Source organism: Salvelinus namaycush, chromosome 24, assembly GCF_016432855.1.
Source record: "Salvelinus namaycush isolate Seneca chromosome 24, SaNama_1.0, whole genome shotgun sequence".
Lineage (NCBI taxonomy): Eukaryota > Metazoa > Chordata > Actinopteri > Salmoniformes > Salmonidae > Salvelinus > Salvelinus namaycush.
The window spans coordinates 29977904-29996606 of NC_052330.1; the positions used below are offsets into that span (position 1 = coordinate 29977904).

At 43.5% G+C, this 18703-nt stretch overlaps 1 protein-coding gene across 1 annotated transcript; it reads left to right on the forward strand.

Annotated features, from left to right (window-relative positions):
* Positions 1-28: 28 nt before the first annotated feature.
* LOC120019162 (AN1-type zinc finger protein 3-like) lies at positions 29-13148 on the forward strand. The gene is made up of 7 exons (XM_038962456.1): positions 29-288; positions 384-742; positions 3341-3381; positions 5594-5797; positions 11080-11148; positions 11230-11406; positions 11525-13148. The coding sequence occupies exons 2-7, from the start codon at positions 678-680 to the stop codon at positions 11677-11679; spliced, it is 711 nt and encodes a 236-aa protein (XP_038818384.1). The 5' UTR covers positions 29-288; positions 384-677; the 3' UTR covers positions 11680-13148.
* Positions 13149-18703: the final 5555 nt, after the last annotated feature.

Sequence of the window (18703 nt, forward strand, 5' to 3'; positions counted from 1 at the left end):
ATATAGTTCATTGACCTCGTTACGCAGGAATCTGAAACACTGGGGATTGTGTTCAATGCACGCCATTTTGATTCTATTGATAGGGCACAGTGCACGTTTTATTCTAAATGTGAGCCATAATGAGGGTCAGGTACCCGTAGTTTCCTGATCTGATTACTTTGTACATGTCGGCCCGCTGTATAATACGTATCGTATTTGAGGCCAGACTGCCCCCACAGTCAAGATAAATAGGGTGGTCCCGCGGAGAGGGACGCAGCACACGGTGTACTATAGTGGAATGATAACGAGGTAACTGCTTATACGCTGTGTCGAATACGTGTGATAATATTGAGATTGTTGGAAATATTTATTGTAATGTTGTATTTGTGTGGTTCATGTTACAGGTTGGATAAAGCACTGACACCCCCTCTGGCTATTCGTAGTAGCCGAGCTCCAGCTGATTGCGTTGAGTCCGGTGTGAACACTTGAATGCTCAATTAATCCAAACTGAGCAGTTTATGACTATTTGGATCCCTGTGGCCGCTCGTGTCGGCAAAGCCATCCACCTTCTTTGTCCAAATTGACCGAGGACTATTTATAGAAGCGGATATCATAGATTTGAGTTGGCTGAAGATCCTTGACAAAGACAAGGCCCCTGTCTCCTCCCCAGCCTTGCGTACCATCATTTTATTGAAGACATGGGGGATACTGGTAGTGAGCGCAGCAAACCTTTACCAACTCGGTGTCCCTGTGGATTTTGGGGGTAAGATGTCGCACATCATGTATTATTTGTTGTGGATATTGGTTAATGTGGGGATGGTAGTTAATGTCGCCTAGACTAAATCCATTGTTGGGCAGACCGGGTGGGGGTTGGGGATAAGTTGATAGCCGAGCTAGCTACACAACTGATCTGAATGTTTTTATAGATCTCCCCTCTGTCCGTGAGTGTAGTTCTATCAAAGCGTGAAATCTCCAGAGCATGATTTTACAACTGTGGTTTTGAATGTTTTACGTTTTCTGGTTAGAATCTGATGTGGTCTAGGCTATTACTCGGTATAGTTCGGCTAGCTATGTCTCCTTAAATGGAAATGTAGCCAGTCATATAGCTGTGATATCCTAACTGAAGATGAAACGTTGGACACTTTATCCAATGTTCTCCCGACTGTCATTATAGTGTAACCACAATCATCGAGTTTAAGCACGTTCCCCCCTCACATTCCAGTCTCCTTTGTGAAATAGAGGGACCAAGCAAAGATTATAGCCTGTGCTAGGAATAAAAAATGGTTGATTTGTTTGAACTGGGCAGTTAATCCTGTATGGGGAATTTTATTACCAAAACCCTGCCCATCTTTTTTGGCCCATGCACTCTACTAGTCACACTGAGGCTCTTCAGGGCAGGTAGCCTAGTGGTCTGCTGTTTTTCATTGGAAAAGGAAGCTAGGTTGAAAATGGTTGTATCCCTGAACCGGGACATCCGGTTGTTGGAAACTTTGCTTAGGCTACATGTGAGTAATTCAGTTTGCTCACATCTGTCAACGTCAGGTGACGCAATCGGCAGCCTGTTTACTGCTCCTACAGTCCACACCCGGTTTGAGGTGTCTGAAGCTTGTCAGTTTTCCCCTCTGAAGGCCTCTCAGGCGTTCTTTCCTTGTAGCCCTTCCCTTGTGTGTTAGACCTATATCTCTTTTTAGAGTATGCCTGCTTACAGCCAGAGCCATGAACACATCCTGTTCAGTTTGAGTATTGCTGTTGACTAGGGCTGTCTGTCATGGCAGGCTATGCCTCATTAAACATTGGGAGTGGTGTCTATCTCAACACTGCAGGATATAGGCTTAGCATTTAGAAGTTGGCTAGTTTCAAGAAATCCGGGATGAATTTGCAGTGCCTTTCTGTTTTTGGTCAGTTCTTACATGGTGCATAAAATTGTGACTGAGTGCGAAGGACAGTCTTTGATAATGACAGGCCCATAGATTTCTATGGACACTGTCCATTGGACAGACCATTCTAGACTGTTATTATGTTTTGATCAACATGTTAGCTCAGCGGAAGCCCTTAGGAAGACGAGGCATTCGGTTATGATGCGTAAACTGAAAGTGGGTAGGCAGACAAGTCTTCAATGTAGTGAAAGGATTCAAGGATTAAGCTAGCATGGGGCCGGTCGGAACTCACTTCTATGATGGAGGCTTTTCTAGGTATGGGCCTAGACACTGTACCGCTGAATGACATGTGATGCATGTGGGGAAGTTGCTGTTAAGGTCATGGTAGGATGAGTCCTAAATGTATCCCAAGTCAATTGGAACACTGCATTGGTCACGTTCCCTCCAAAGGGCACAATGGGATGAATACCTTAGAGTTCCAGCCTCTCCCATATTGACAGTGATCACAGAGCCCTAAACAGAAACGTTCCAGCATTGTGAGTGTCAGAGACGTCCAGAATGAGAACAACCATTAGCCAACCTCTGGAAACATGATGTCATTGAGGGAGGGATTCAAAGGAAAGCCTGAAAATGCTGCATGTTTAGTGGAAGATGTTCAACTCAACAAAAAAATACATGTTTTTGATGTTACATGGAAGGGTTTGGTTTGTTTGCATGTATGTATCATGGAGTTTAGTCTGCCATGTGTTGCGTTGGACTATTCTACATGATTAGGATTGTGAGAGGAGAGAACCTGTCTGCTTTGACGTTTGGTTTTCTATATAGGTCTAGATTGTGTCTAGCCTATTTCTGACCAAAGCATCTTGTAATGTATACAGTATTGCAAAAATGTGATTGATCCACAACGATGTTGGCCCTATCCATGTTGTTGACTAGCCTACTCCAGTCAGTAATGACCCCTCACTGGCTGTTGGTCAGTTGTCCTAAAAGTCAAAGCCTGTCAGGATGGCCTCGCCGCACATCTGCTTAGCCTGGATTGATTAGCTTCTTAACCAATGAGGGATAAGATCAAAGGGATGTTGGTCTACCTGTCACTCATTTGTTGCTGTAAAAAAGATCCACTTTATTACTACCTTGTGCTCCTTCCCTTTTGAACGGTTTGTGACGCCCTTTACATTCCCCTCCCCCATAGCCTTTGTTTGTTTCCCCCTTCTCTTCTTCCCTGCCATGACTTTCTGTCATCTGTCACCCCTGCCATCAGCTTGTTTTCACTCACTCTGTAGCTATGGCAACCTCGTAGGTCCATCAGACTGTCTGGGTACAAAAAAATGGGTCATGTTTGAGTGTCCTGAGAGGAATTGAAATAGTCATGCATGTTTTTATTTGTTTAGCTGCAAATAAGAGGGGCAGATTGCGTTGACAAATTGTTTAGTGGGCTTGGTACCATCTTTCTGTGACTGATTTTTATTTTTATCTCTCCCCAGGTCCAGTAAAACCATGAACCTCTGCTCAAAATGTTTTGCTGGTAAGCCTTCCCATATGTGTGGACAATGGGTTTCTGTTATGTGGCAGAGCTCTGTGTGTACCTGAGACATCAGGAGGGGGTGTGCAGATTTCTGCCTCGTGTGATGTCTCTGCTGGTTTTAACACTTTCGATTAGCCAACTTAGTTCGTTAGACATATTTTGTAGAAGTAAAGTGTTTCCCCTTATGGTATAAAAATCCCTGTGAAATATTCCATAGACATGCTGTAAAAAAAAATATTAGGCTATTTTCAGAATCCAGAACGGGCCATAAACCTATTTCCAGATGGACTTCTTACTGGCATAATGGCGATCTCTCAAGAATGAGTAAGATGGGTGTCAGGGAAAATATTCACCCAGGTCTATCATCATGCATGCCTGTATGTCAGGGTGTTGACTCTCAAGCCTGCTGTGGTAAATGATTGCAGCTCTAAAATTGAGATTGTGACTGAAGTTTTGTGACTGGCTTCTGTAGTCCTTTTTGGGAGGCGTGGAACTCTGGCAGTGTCCATGGAAACGAGTGAGCTCGGTGAAGACGGCACCTAAGGGGGCAGCATTGCTTAGAATAGATTTGATACACAAGAGCACAGAGACAGCAGAAATGAGTTCTATGGAGGATTATGAGATGACCCCGCTGCTTTTTAAGCTTGTGCTGCCCTCATGGTATGGGGAGTTGATGGACTCTGGTAGCCTAAAATATGGTCATTTTGAGTTTATGATTGGCATCTTGGGGGTGGGGGGGTGGTGATGCATGCCCCCACGTGTATGTTTGTGTGCGCCAAATCAAATGTTTTGTCACGTGCCGAGTACAACAGGTGTAGACCTTACTGTGAAATGCTTACTTACAAGCCTTTAACCAACAATGCAGTTCAAGAAATAGAGCTAAGAAAATATTTACTAAATAAAGTAAAACAATTTAATCAAATCTAAAAGTTAACACATTAACATTCCTTAACAATTACAAGGCTATATACAAGGGGTACAGGTTAGTATAGGTAATTTGTCAAGTGACTGCATAGATAATAAACGAGTAGCAGTAGTGTATAAAACGAGGGGGTGGGGGTTAATGGAATTAGTCCGGGTGGCCATTTGATTAATTGATCAGCAGTCTTATAGCTTGGGGGTAGAAGCTGTCAAGGAGCCTTTTGGTCCTAGACTTGGCGCTCTGGTACCGCTTGCCGTGCGGTAGCAGAGAGCAGTCTGACTTGGGTGACTGGAGTCTTTGACAATTACTTTGGGTCTTCCTCTTACACCGCCTAGTATATAGATCTTGGATGGCAGGAAGCTTGGCCCCAGTGATGTTCTGAGCCGTACGCACTACCCTCTGGAGCGCCTTACGGTCAGATGCCGAGCAGTTACCATGCCAGGTGGTGACGCAACCGGTCAGGATGCTCTTGATGGTGCAGCTGTAGAACTTTGAGGATCTGGGGACCCATGCCAAATCTTTTCAGTCTCTTGAGGGAGAAAAGGTGTGCCCTCTTCACGACTGTCTTGGTGCGTTTGGACCATGATAGTTAGTTGGTGATGTGTACACCAAGGAACTTTAAGCTCTCAAACCCGTTCCACTTAATCCCCGTCAATGTTAATGGGGGCCTCTTCGGCCCTCCTTTTCCTATAGTCCACGATCAGCTCCTTTGTCTTGCTCACATTGAGAGAGAGGTTGTTGTCCTGGCACCGCAGTGCCAGGTCTCTGACCTCCCTATAGGCTGTCTCATCGTTGTCGGTAATCAGGCCTACCACTGTTGTTGTCAGCAAACTTGATGGTGTTGGAGTCGTGCTTGGCCATGCAGTCGTGGGTGAATGGGGAGTACAGGAGGGGACTAAGCACACACCCCTGAGGGGCCCCAGTATTGAGGATCAGCATGGCAGGTGTTGTTGTCTACCCTTACCACCTGGGGGGCAGCCAATCAGGAAGTCCAGGATCCAGTTGCAGTGGGAGGTGTTTAGTCCCAGGGTCCTTAGTGATGCGCTTCGTGGGTACTATGATGTTGAACGCTGAGCTGTAGTCAATGAACAGCATTCTCACATAGGTGTTCCTTTTGTCCAGGTGGGAAAGGGCAGTGTGGAGTGCGATTGTGTCATCTGTATGCGAATTGGAGTGGGTCTAGGGTTTCCGGCATGGTGGTGTTGATGTATTGAAGCAGCTGGTCTGTCAAGAGCCGATGTATGTGGTGCTTGGGGCACTAAAAAGCATTATATTTCATCTGTCTTTCAGATATCGAGAAGAAGCAGACGGATGAGGACTGTGCCCCAAAACCCAGCCCGAGCACTGGGAGTACCCAATCGGCTGTCTTCAATAGCGAGATGAGTAGCAGCAGCAAAAGTAGCCAATCCCTATTGTCGTCGCCACTCACTAGCTCCGAGCAGCCATCTGCATCAACCGAAGACCCTGTCCCCATGTTATCCAATACACAGGATGGTAAGATGAAGGGCCCACAACTTAAGAGTTTTGAGATGTTGCACTTTCTGAAACCTTTGAATGAATTACTATAGCTGAGTTCATTTTCAGTCATTCAATCTGACCTGGGTACTATTTATGGTATTTCAATTACTTTCACATAGATTTTGAAGAAAGTATTTAAATATTTTTTTATTTGAAAATACAAGTAGTTGAATATTTGGAAATGTATTAGGAAATACTTAAGTGTATTTTTAAATACTCAGATTTGAACCTAGGTCTGTTTGGTCCTAGGGATATTTGGAAACAATTATTTGGAGAAAGTTTTGAATAGTATTAATATGAACTTATTTGAATACTTAAATTGAGTTGACTGACACACACCCACCCTTCAAACCCCCTATGCCCTTATTGAAATATCTCTTTCAAAGTCACTGAGATCTCTTCTAGCCAAGATAATGGTCAACTGACCATTTTTATGCATGATACCACCCTGCATCCCACTGCTGGCTTGCCTCTGAAGCTGTGCAGTGTTAGTCCTGGTCAGTCCCTGGCTAGAAGACCAGATGCTGCTGGATGTGGTGTAAATTAAGAATCCCATTGCCCCAGGGCAGTGATTGGGGACATTACCCTGTGTAGGGTGCTGTCTTTCGGATGGGACGTTGTAGTCACTAAAGATCAAATTGTTTTTGTCACATGCGTCGGATACAACAGGTGTAGACCTTACCGTGAAATTCTTACTGAGAAGCCCTTTAACCAACAATGCAGTTCAAAAAAATATTTGCTAAATAAATCAAATCTAAAAGTAACAAGATTACACAACAATAACGAGGATTTATACAGGGGGTACCGGTACCAAGTCAATGTGTGGGGGTACAGGTTAGTTGAGGTAATTTGTACATGTAGGTAGGGGTAAAGTGACTATGCATAGATAATAAACAGCGAGTAGCAGCAGTGTAAAAACAAAGGAGCGTTGAGGGGGTGTCTATGTAAATAGTCTGGGTGGCCATTTGATTCATTGTTCAGCAGGCTTGTGGGTAGAAGCTGTTAAGGAGCCTTTTGGACCTAGACCTGGTGCTCCGGTACCGCTTGCGGTGCAGTAGCAGAGAGAACAGTCTGACTTGAATGATTGGAGTCTTTGGCAATTACTTTGGGCCTTCATCTGACACTGCCTAGTATATAGGTTCTAGATGGCAGGAAGCTTGGCCACAGTGATATACCGATCCATTCGTACTACACTCTGTAGCGCCCTACGGTCGATGCCAAGCAGTTTCCCTCCTTTTCCTGTAGACCACGATCAGCTTCTTTGTCTTGTTCGCATAGAGGGAGAGGTTGTTGTCCTGGCACCACACTGCCAGGTCTCTGACCTCCCTATAGGCTCTCGTTGGTGATCAGGACTACCACTGTTGGGTTGTCAGCAAACTTAATGATGGTGTTGGAGTTGTGCTGGGCCATGCAGTCGTGGGTGAACGGAGTACAGGAGGGGACTAAGCACGTACCCCTGAGGGGCCCCAGTGTTGAGGATCAGCGTGCCAGGTGTGTTGTTGCCTACCCTTAACACCTAGGGGCTCGTCAGGAAGTCCAGGATCCAATGGCAGAGGGAGGTGTTATTCCCAGGGTCCTTAGTTTAGTGATTACCTTTGAGGGCACTATGGTGTTGAATGCTGAGCTGTAGTCAATGAATAGCATTCTCACATAGGTGTTCCTTTTGTCTAGGTGGGAAAGGGCGGTGTTGAGTGCGATTGAGATTGCGTGATCTGTTGGAGCGGTATGTGAATTGGAGTGGGTCTAGGGTAGAGGTCGACGGATTATGATTTTAACACCAATACCGATTTATTGGAGGACCAAAAAAAGACTATACCGATTAATCAGCTGATTTTTATATTAATTTTATTTTGTATTTTTGGGGAATTACAACAATACTCAATGAACACTTATTTTAACTTAATATAATAGATAAATAAAATCAGTTTGGTTTAAATAATGCAAAAACAAAGTGTTGGAGAAGGTAAAAGTGCAAAATGTGCCATGTAAAAAGCTATCGTTTAAGTTCCTTGCTCAGAACATGAAAACATATGAAAGCTGGTGGTTCCTTTTAACATGAGTCTTCAATATTCCCAGTTAAGAAGTTTTAGGTTGTAGTTATTATAGGTATTATGACGTGTCGACTATTTCTCTCTCTAGCATTTGTATTTCATATACCTTTGACTATTAGATGTTCTAATAGGCACTTTAGTATTGCCAGCCTAATCTCGGGAGTTGATAGGCTTGAAGTCATAAACAGCGCTGTGCTTCAAGCATTGCAAAGAGCTGCTGGCAAACGCAGTGCTGTTTGAATGAATGCTTACGAGCCTGCTGCCTCCCACCCCGCAGTCAGACTGCTCTATCAAATCAGACTTAATTATAATGTAATAAACACACAGAAATATGAGCCGTATGTCATTAATATGGTCAAATCCGGAAACTATCATTTCAAACAAAACATTGATTCTTTCAGTTAAATACGTAACCATTCCGTATTTTATTGAACGTGGCAACCCTAAGTCTAAATATTGCTGTTACATTGCACAGCCTTCAATGTTATGTCATAATTATGTAAAATTCTGGCAAATTAATTACGGCCTTTGTTAGGAAGAAATGGTCTTCCCACAGTTCGCAACGAGCCAGGCGGCCCAAACTGCTGCATATACCCTGACTCTGCGTGCAATGGACGCAAGAGAAATTACACAATTTCTCTTGCACAATGCACATTTGTGGCCTGCTGGAGGTCATTTTGCAGGGCTCTGGCAGTGCACCTCCTTGCACAAAGGCGGAGGTAGCGGTCCTGCTGCTGGGTTATTGCCCTCCTACGGCCTCCTCCACGTCTCCTGATGTACTGGCCTGTCTCCTGGTAGTGCCTCCATGCTCTGGACACAACCAACCTTTTTGCCACAGCTCGCATTGATGTGCCATCCTGGATGAACTGCACTACCTGAGCCACTTGTGTGGGTTGTAGACTCCGTCTCATGCTACCACTAGAGTGAAAGCACCGCCAGCATTCAAAAGTGACCAAAACATCAGCCAGGAAGCATAGGAACTGAGAAGTGGTGTGTGGTCACCACCTGCAGAACCATTCCTTTTTTGGGGGTGTCTTACTAATTGCCTATAATTTCCACCTTTTGTCTATTCCATTTGCACAACAGCATGTGAAATTTATTGTCAATCAGTGTTGCTTCCTAAGTGGACAGTTTGATTTCACAGAAGTGTGATTGACTTGGAGTTACATTGTGTTGTTTAAGTGTTCCCTTTATTTTTTTGAGCAGTGTATTAAGTTAAAATAAGTGTTCATTCAATTTTGTTGTAATTGTCATTATTACAATTAAAATGAAAGTTGGCCGATTTTTAATCGGTATCGTCTTTTTTTGGTCCCCCAATAATCGGTATCGGCGTTGAAAAATCATAATCGGTCGACCTCTAGTACGTACGGTCACTGTGGGGACGACGTCGTCGATGCACTTTATTGATGTGACCGGTGGTATACTCCTCAATGGACTCCTGAGTGGTGCAGCGGTCTAAGGCACTGCATCTCAGTGCTGGAGTCATTCACTACAGACCCTGGTTCGATCCCAGGCTTTATCGCAGCTGGCTGTGATTGGGAGTCCCATAGGGCGGTGCACAATTGGCCCAGTGTTAGGGTTTGGCTGGGGTAGGCCGTCATTGTAAATAAGAATTTGTTCTTAACTGACTTGCCTAGTTAAATCAAATAAATGCCATTGGATGAATCCCGGAACATGGCACTTACTGTACGAGTGTTAACCCGGGTGTTCTGGCTAAATTCCCAATTTAGCCCTCATACCATCATGGTAATCAATAATCATGTGATTATTATTATTTGACCATGCTGGTCATTTATGAACATTTGAACATCTTGGCCATGTTCTGTTATAATCTCCACCCGGCACAGCCAGAAGAGGACTGGTCACCCCTTATAGCCTGGTTCCTCTCTAGGTTTCTTCCTAGGTTTTGGCCTTTCTAGTGAGTTTTTCCTAGCCACTGTGCTTCTACACCGGCATTGCTTGCTGTTTGGGGTTTTAGGCTGGGTTTCTGTACAGCACTTTGAGATATCAGCTGATGTAAGAGGGGCTATATAAATACATTTGATTTGATGGCCACCTAATCATCCCCAGCTTCCAATTGACTCCTTCGCCCCCCCTCTCCCCGGTAGCTATTCCCCAGGTTGTTGCTGTAAATGAAAATGTGTTGTCAACTTACCTGGTAAAATAAAAAACAATTATGGGATGCTAATTTCTTAACTCAGTAACCACACCTGTGTGGAAGCACCTGCTTTCAATGTACACTTAGTGTACAAAACATTAGGAACGCCCTCCTAATATTGAGTTTGCCCTCAGAACAACCTCAATTTGTTGGGCATGGACTACAAGTTGTCTAAAGAGTTCCACCGGGATGCTGGCACATGTTGACTCCAATGCTTCCCATAGTTAAGTTGGCTGGATGTCCTTTAGGTGGTGGACCATTCTTGATACACACTGGAAACTGTTAAGGGTGGAATAACCCAGCAGCTTTGCAGTTCTTGACACAAACCAGTGCACCTGGCACACACAGTTCAAAGGCACTTAAATATTTTGTCTTGTCCGTTCACCCTCTGAATGGCACACATACAATCCATGTCTCGGCTTAAAAATCTTTCTTTAACTGGTCTCCTCCCCTTCATCTACATTGCTTGACGTAGACTTAACATGTGACCTCAATAAAGGATCATAGCTTTCACCCGGTGTCTGTCATGGAAAGAGCAGTTCTTAATGTTTTGTACACTCAGTGTATATACTGTATGCATTTCATGATCTGTGTTGGTAGAGGTCTGTAAGGTTGGACTGACAGCTTGCTTCTATTTCTGCCTCTGGAGGAGTGGTTCTGTGTGTGTCTCACTCTGCTGGCAATGCATGCACTCAGCCTGGCCTAGATAGGATGCATAGTGGGGCAACATGGTTGCACTGACAATCTGTTAAGATCTGCTTGCTTCTCCCAGGATTTCATTTAAGGTCCCCAGTTTTAAACCAATTGCAGTATCTTGTGTTTTTCTTTGTTACCTTCATGTTGATATAAACAGACTTGGCATGTCAGGATTTTTATATGGATTTTGATGTTACTTGAGCTTATCTTACTACATAACATTGCCACAAGGTCTTGTCTCCAAAGCTGTATCTAATTCCCTGCTTCTTGGTCTAGGTGACACACATCTGGGCTCTTGATCAATGAGGAATGTTTCCTGTCTTATACTTTCTTTTTTCTCTCTCTCTCCACAGAACTATTATCATGCACAGAAACAGCTCAAGGCACCCTCTGTACGCCCAAAAAACGTCCTTGCGAATCAGGTACAGCCTTGCTCCTGCTCCCTGTGTTTGTGCAATACTGTACGTTGGACTCTGACACCGTGTAACCTTCTGTTTTTTCAGCTTCAGGGCCGGAGAGCGAGGCGTCACCGGAGAAACAAGCACGGGGAGACTCTGAGGAGGGGGAGGTGGTTAGCGAGGAGCCTAGCCCAGGGCCCAAGCAGAAAAACCGCCGGCGCTGCTATCGCTGCCAAACCAAACTGGAGCTGGTACAGCAGGAACTGGGCTCCTGTCGCTGCGGTAAGTATGGCATGGGAACGACACAAACACATCTGCCCTTGGTTTTCATGTCTCCTAACTGCGACTTCAGTCATTTTAACATTCTCTTGTTCTCCTTCTGTCTTTCTTCCTTTCCTAGGCTACGTGTTCTGCATGCTGCACCGTCTACCTGAGCAGCACGACTGCCTGTTCGACCACCTGGGCCGTGGGCGCGAGGAGGCCGTCCTCAAGATGGTGAAGCTGGACCGCAAGGTGGGCCGCTCGTGCCAGCGCATTGGAGAAGAGTGCTCCTGAGTTGCCCCCGTTGACCGCCCGTCTCCACACGATGCACTTCAAGAGGGGGAAAGGAGCGAGGGAGGGAGTGGGGAGAAGGGAAAGTGAGCGGGGGGAGAAGGGAGAGCGAGCGAGCATGGTTGAAATAGACTCACAATTTGCCCCACCATTCTGGATCTGAGTATTGTTGATCCACTCCTGTTAGTCTTGACAGTTTGGACTCTGACTTGGACACTGTCACCACGGCAACTTCTGGAGCCACACTGTCACTATCGCATGTTCATTTTCACAGCCTTAACTTGCCCAGTCTTCAGATTCAACAAGGACCCTGTAAAGAAAGAACGGTCAGATTATAATTTTTTTTAGCACACAGCAGCGCCACCATAGCGCAACATTCTTTTCCCTCTGCTTCACCGATCACAAAAGAAGACTGTCTGCAACAGTACTTTCTATATGAAACTGACCTCTCTCTCCTTACCGGCTCCTTGGTTGTCTTTGTAAGCAGGTTTTCACTATGTCAATGGTCACTAAGGAACGGAACATAGACCTGTCTGTCCCTTGACCACTCCTCAGGTTGTAGGAGGGTGGGATATCGACCTTTAACTCCCCCACCTTATTTTCTCTTTTCCTTGCCCAATGGCTCTGCATGGCATTGGATTGAATTGGCTTGTATGTGTCGAGTAAGGACATTGTCCCCCAGGTCCTGGGTCAGTTGTTGTGTGGCCGTGTTTGTTCCTATGAGTCTCTGCCAGAGTGGTTTGAATCCAAACCAGACCACTAACCTTTGTACTGCAGCCAGCCTCCTCCTCCGCTCCTCTGTTGGATCAGTCTGAACAAATGGACTGGGGAGACACAAGCAGAAGCTCTTCTCTGCCTGCTGCCCTTTGAATGAGTGTTGCTGTTCCTGCTCTTTGTTTTGTAATGCACTCTACTCCCTCTTCTGTACATACAAAATCCCTGACTCCTTGGACTATTGAACCATGGCTCTGTTCATATGGCCATACTAGAATACCACTTAGAATGCATGCCTGATACGTTGGTTCATTCTAAGTAGTATACTGCTAGTCTGTTCCATATCGTTCTCCTACTACCCTAGTCACACTACTTGACTGCTGGTCCCAATGCTCATCTCATTCTTCACTCACTTCATCCCCCTCTCCTCTGCTTCCTTTGACTCTCACTGGTCCCCTTCTGGTGCGAGGAATGATTTGAAGGATGGAGGGAGTGATGTGTAGTGGTCAACAACAAAAAAGGAGCGTACTATCGTGGCTGGTTTTATTTTGATATTTTGCGACCTGTTCTCTCGAGTGCTAATGGAAGAAATTAATATCTTTCTGTATCTTAAAAGAAATTGTATTTAACCATATGGTTTTGATTTACTTACACACTAGCATAGCGCTGCATATTTAGTTAAATGTATAAAAAATAATTTCGTTTTCTCTTATTGTATTTGGCCTTTTTGCTGAGGATGATTAAACTGGATTAGAGGAGCAGGTAGTCTGTGTGATCTTTAAAGTTGAATTATAATGGGAAAATAAGGGTCAACTTTATAAGGAGTCCATCAAACGTGAAGTGCAAACCTGATTCTGTCGACTGGCCGTAATGGGGGGGAAAAAGCTCAAATTGACACTTTACATATACAACTTGTGTGAAAAGTAGAAATACTTTTGACTGATAAACGAACAATAAATATCATATGATTGCATCTGTGCCCATACCCTTCTGCTTTGTGTTAACTTACTCTAGCCCTTGTTTTGAGGATTGCCAAATACCTTTCCCCGTATTAATGTCCTCTATTGAGCAGAGAAGTGGGGCAACAAAAGGTGAAGTTGGACACCTGCTCGCTGAACATCTCATTACATCTCAGGTGCCCAAACCCCATCTTGCTTAATGAAACACAGCAATTAAATTGGATATCTAATGGCATGACGAGGCCACTCCTGACAGGACTCTGCTGAAATGTCACCACAGGCAGCTTCCATTGCATAGAAGGGCCATATGTTCATGGGGTTTGTGATCATACCACCACCATGCTGAAAACAACGCAATGGGATTGAGAATTGTAAACCTGGTATGGTCATGGAATCAGTTGCGAGCCTGAGCAGCCTGATGGAAACTCACATTGTCCCAAATTAGAACAATTGCTGCTCAGGATCACCTGACCGTCTGCTCTGTCTGAAAAAGATTAAGGTGTTCAGGAAATGTAGAGATGGGCAGTGTTGTATGGTCCAAGGTTGTCATGGCGGTGGAGGACTCCATTGTGGCTCATAACTGTGCATATGGTATCATTTCCCCGTGCTGACCAATGATGTTCCTTCCTCTCCTACTAGTCTTTGCTAAATGAATCTATGAATATGAGTTCCTGGGGGATGGGACTTGCATCCAACTTCATGATTCTCTGAAATGAGAGTAAATACTGTATAGTAAAGTTCCCTGGCAACATCATTGAGTCTGTTTCAAAAGTGTAATACTAGTACATTACTCGTACTGTTTTATCCTTCACTCTTTGAGAATTCCTTTCAAATGGGACTCTGTAGATTTGCTTCATCCGGAGATGGTGTTTAAGAATGCGGGCTATGGTTGATCCGGTCACTCTGATGTTATGCAAAACAGCAGGGTTTTCAATCATCCGTTACTGGATTTCCCACATTCTTATGGCATTATTTTCAACTACCATTTGAACAATGACAGCCTCCTTTTCATTTTTAAATATGTGTTCTTCCACCATGTGGTGGTTGTCTTTTCAGTGCATACATTACAGTAACAATATACAAGATAAACATGTTAAAGTAGTATAGCTCCTAATTTCATACATACAGTAATACATTAAACATTTACTTTGTTTCCCCTTACAGTATGTATTAGAATGTACTTTCTTTACTGAGCTTTTTGTTGTACTACTGTCAAGTAGAAGAGGTCCAATGTCTGCAGTACATAGAGTTGAAGTTGAAAGTTTACATACACTTAGAATCGTTAACTCGTTATTCAACCACTCCACAAATTTCTTGTTAACATACTATAGTTTTGGCAAATCGGTTAGGACATCAACTTTGCATGACACAAGTAATTATTCCAACAATTGTTTACAGATTATTTCACTTCTAAATCACTGTATCATAATTCCAGTGGGTCAGAAGTTTACATACACTAAATTGACTGTACCTTTTAAACAGCTTGGAAAATTCCACAAAATGGTGTCATGGCTTTAGAAGCTTCTGATAGGCTAATTGACATTGAGTCAATTGCAGGTGTACCTGTGGATGTATTTCAAGTGCAAATCAATCCCAGAACAACAGCAAAGGACCCCGTGAAGATGCTGGAGGAAACGGGTACAAAAGTATCTATATCCACAGTAAAATGAGCCCTATGTCGACATAACCTGCAAGGAAGAAGCCACTGCTCCAAAACCGCCATAAAAAGAGACAGACTAAGGTTTGAAACTGCACATGGGGACAAAAATCATACTTTTTGGAGAAATGTCCTCTGGTCTAATGCAACAAAAATAGAACTGTTTGGCCATAATGACCATCGTTATGTTTGGAGAAAAAAGGGGGATGCTTGCAAGCTGAAGAACACCATCCCAACCGTGAAGCACAGGGGTGGCAGCATCATGCTGTGGGGGTGCTTTGCTGCAGGAGGGACTGGTGTACTTCACTAAATAGATGGCATCATTAGGATGGAAAACTGGAAATATTGAAGCAACGTCTCAAGACATCAGTCAGAAAGTTAAAGCTTGATTCCCAATGGGTCTTCCAAATGGACAATGACCCCAAGCATACTTCCAAAGTTGTGGCAAAATGGCTTAAGGACAACAAAGTCAAGGTATTGAAAAATAACTCACAAAGCCCTGACCTCAATCCACTACAAAATTTGCGGGCAGAACTGAAAAAAGTGTGCGCGAGCAAGGAGGCCTACAAACCTGACTCCGTTACACCAGCTCTGTCAGGAGGAATGGGCCAAAATTCACCCAACTTGTTGTGGGAAGCTTGTGGAAGGCTACTCTAAACGTTTGACCCAAGTTAAACAATTTAAAGGCAATGCTATCAAATACTAATTGAGTATATGTAAACTTCTGACCCACTGGGAATGTGATGAAATAAAATCTGAAAGAAATCATTCTCTCTACTATTATTCTGACATTTCACATTCTTAAAATAAAGTGGTGATCCTAACTGACCTAAGACAGGGAATTTTTACTGGGATTATATGTCAGGAATTGTGAAAAACTGAGTTTAAATGTATTTGGCTAAAGGTGTATGTAGACTTCCGAATCAGGAATTCCCCAGGATAGCTGTTTAGGCCCCTTGCTTTTTTCAATTTTTACTAACGACATGCCACTGACTGAGTAAAGCCAGACTTTCTATGCATGCGGATGACTCAACGCTACTACAGCGACTGAAATGACTGCAACACTCAACAAGGAGCTGGAGTTAGTTTGAGAGGGTGGCAAGGAATAAGTTAGCCCTAAATATTTCTAAAACTAAAAGCATTGTATTTGGAACAAAATAGTCTCTAAATCCTAAACCTCAACTAAATCTTGTGATAAATAATGTGGAAATAAGCAAGTTGAGGTGACTAAACTGCTTGGAGTAACACTAGATTGTAATCCGTCATGGTCAAAACATATTGTTACAGTTGTATCTAAGATGGGGAGAAGTCTATAATAAAGCGATGCTCTGCCTTAACAACACTATCAACAAGGCAGGTCCTACAGGCCCTAGTTTTGTCACACCTTGACTACTGTTCAGTTGTCACAAAATTAGACTTAGGAAAATTGCTATTGGCTCAGAACAGGGCAGCACGGCTGGACCTTGGATGTACACAGAGAGCTAATATTAATAATATGCATGTCAATCTCGCCTGGCTGAAAGTGGAGGAGAGATTGACTTCATTACCACTTTTATTTATGACAGGTTGAATGCACCGAGCTGTCTGTCTAAACTACTGGCACACAGCTCGGACACATTATGCATACCCCACAAGACATGCCACAAGAGGTCTCTTCACTGTCCCCAAGTCCAGAACAGACTATGGGAGGCACACAGTACTACATAGAGCCATGACTACATGGAACTCTATTCCACATCAAGTAACTGACGCAAGCAGTAAAATTAGATTTAAAAGACACCTTATGGAACAGCGGGGACTGTGAAGCAAAACAAACATTGGCACAGACATGCATACACACACATAACATATGCAATATATATATACACATGGATTTAGTACTGTAGATATGTGGTAGTGGTGGAGTAGGGGCCTGAGGATACAGTGTGTTGTGAAATCTGTGAATGTAATGTTTTAAAATGGAATAAACTGCCTTAATTTTCAGGATCCAGTTGCAGAGGGAGGTGTTTAGTCCCAGGATCCTTAGCTTAGTGATGAGCTTTGAGGGTACTATGGTGTTGAACGCTGAGCTGTAGTCAATGAATAGCATTCTCACATAAGTGTTCCTTTTGTCCAGGTGGGAAAGGGCAGTGTGGAGTGCAATGGAGATTGTCTAAAGGGGGTGTAAAAGCCATAACACATTTTTTCCAGCAGCAGACTATGATCAATAATGTCAAAAGCTGCACTGAAGTCTAACAAGACAGCCCCCACAATCATTTTTATCAGCCAATCATCAGTCATTTGTTTAAGTGCTATGCTTGTTGAGTGTCCTTCCCTATAAGCATGCTGAAATTCAGTTGTCAATTTGTTTACTGTAAAATAGCATTGTATCTGGTCAAACACAATTTTTTCCAGAAGTTTACTAAGGGTTGGTAACAGGCTGATTGGTCAGCTATTTGAGCCAGTAAAGGGGGCTTTACTATTCTTGGGTAGCAGAATGACTAACTTCCCTCCAGGCCTGAGGGCACACACACTCTCTAGTAGGCTTAAATTGAAGATGTGGCAAATAGGAGTGGCAATATCGTCTCCTATTATCCTCAGTAATTTATCTAGATTGTCAGAACCCGGTGGCTTGTCATTGTTAATAGACAATTTTTTCACCTCTTCCACACTGACTTTACGGAATTCAAAAGTACAATTCTTGTCTTTCATAATTTGGTCCAATATACTTGGATGTGTAGTGTCAGCGTTTGTTGCTTGCATGTCATCCCTAAGTTTAATTACTTTTTCATTGGCAAGATAAGCAAAGTAGTTTGCAATATCAGTGGGCTTTGTGATGAATGAGCCATCTGATTCAATAAATGGAGGAGCCGAGTTGGCTTTTTAGGTGCCCCAAAACTTTTTACTATCATTCTTTACATCATTTGTTTCATAGTGTAGTTTATTTAGTTTAGTCACATGATTTCTTAATTTGCAGTACGCTTGCCAATTAGTTGGGCTGACAGACTTAATTGCCATAACTTTTGCCTCATCCCTCGCAACTATACAATTTTTCAATTCCTCATCAATCCAAGGGGATTTAACAGTTTTTACAGTCATTTTCTTAATGGGTCATTGCTTATTAGTACCTGGAATAAGTAGTTTCATAAATGTGTCAAGTGCAGCGCCTGGTTGCTCCTCATTACACACCACAGACCAGCAAATATTCTTTACATCAACAACATATGAATCACTCCAAAACTTATTGTATGACCTCTTATACACTATATTAGGCCCAGCCTTTGGAACTTTGGTTTGGCTATTATATTGTGATCACTAGATCCTATGGATTTGGATACTGCTTTTAAAGGAAATATCTGCAGCGTTAGTAAAAATGTGATCAATACATGTTTGATCATTTAATTCCTGTGCTGTTTAACTACCCTGGTAGGTTGACTGACAACCTGATCCAGGTTCTCCCTTTGTTCTCATCCTCCTAGATCTATCCGCTGCCTTAAACACCATGAACCATCAGATCCTCCTCTCTACCTTCTCAGGGCTGGGAGTCTCAGGCTCTGCACACTCTTGGATTGCATCCTACCTGGCAGGCCACTCCTACCTGGCAGGCCACTCCTACCAGTTGACATTGAGAGGATCTGTGTCTGCACCACGTACTCTCACTACTGGTGTCCTCCAGGGCTCAGTTCTAGGCCCTCTCCTCTAAATACACTAAGTCACT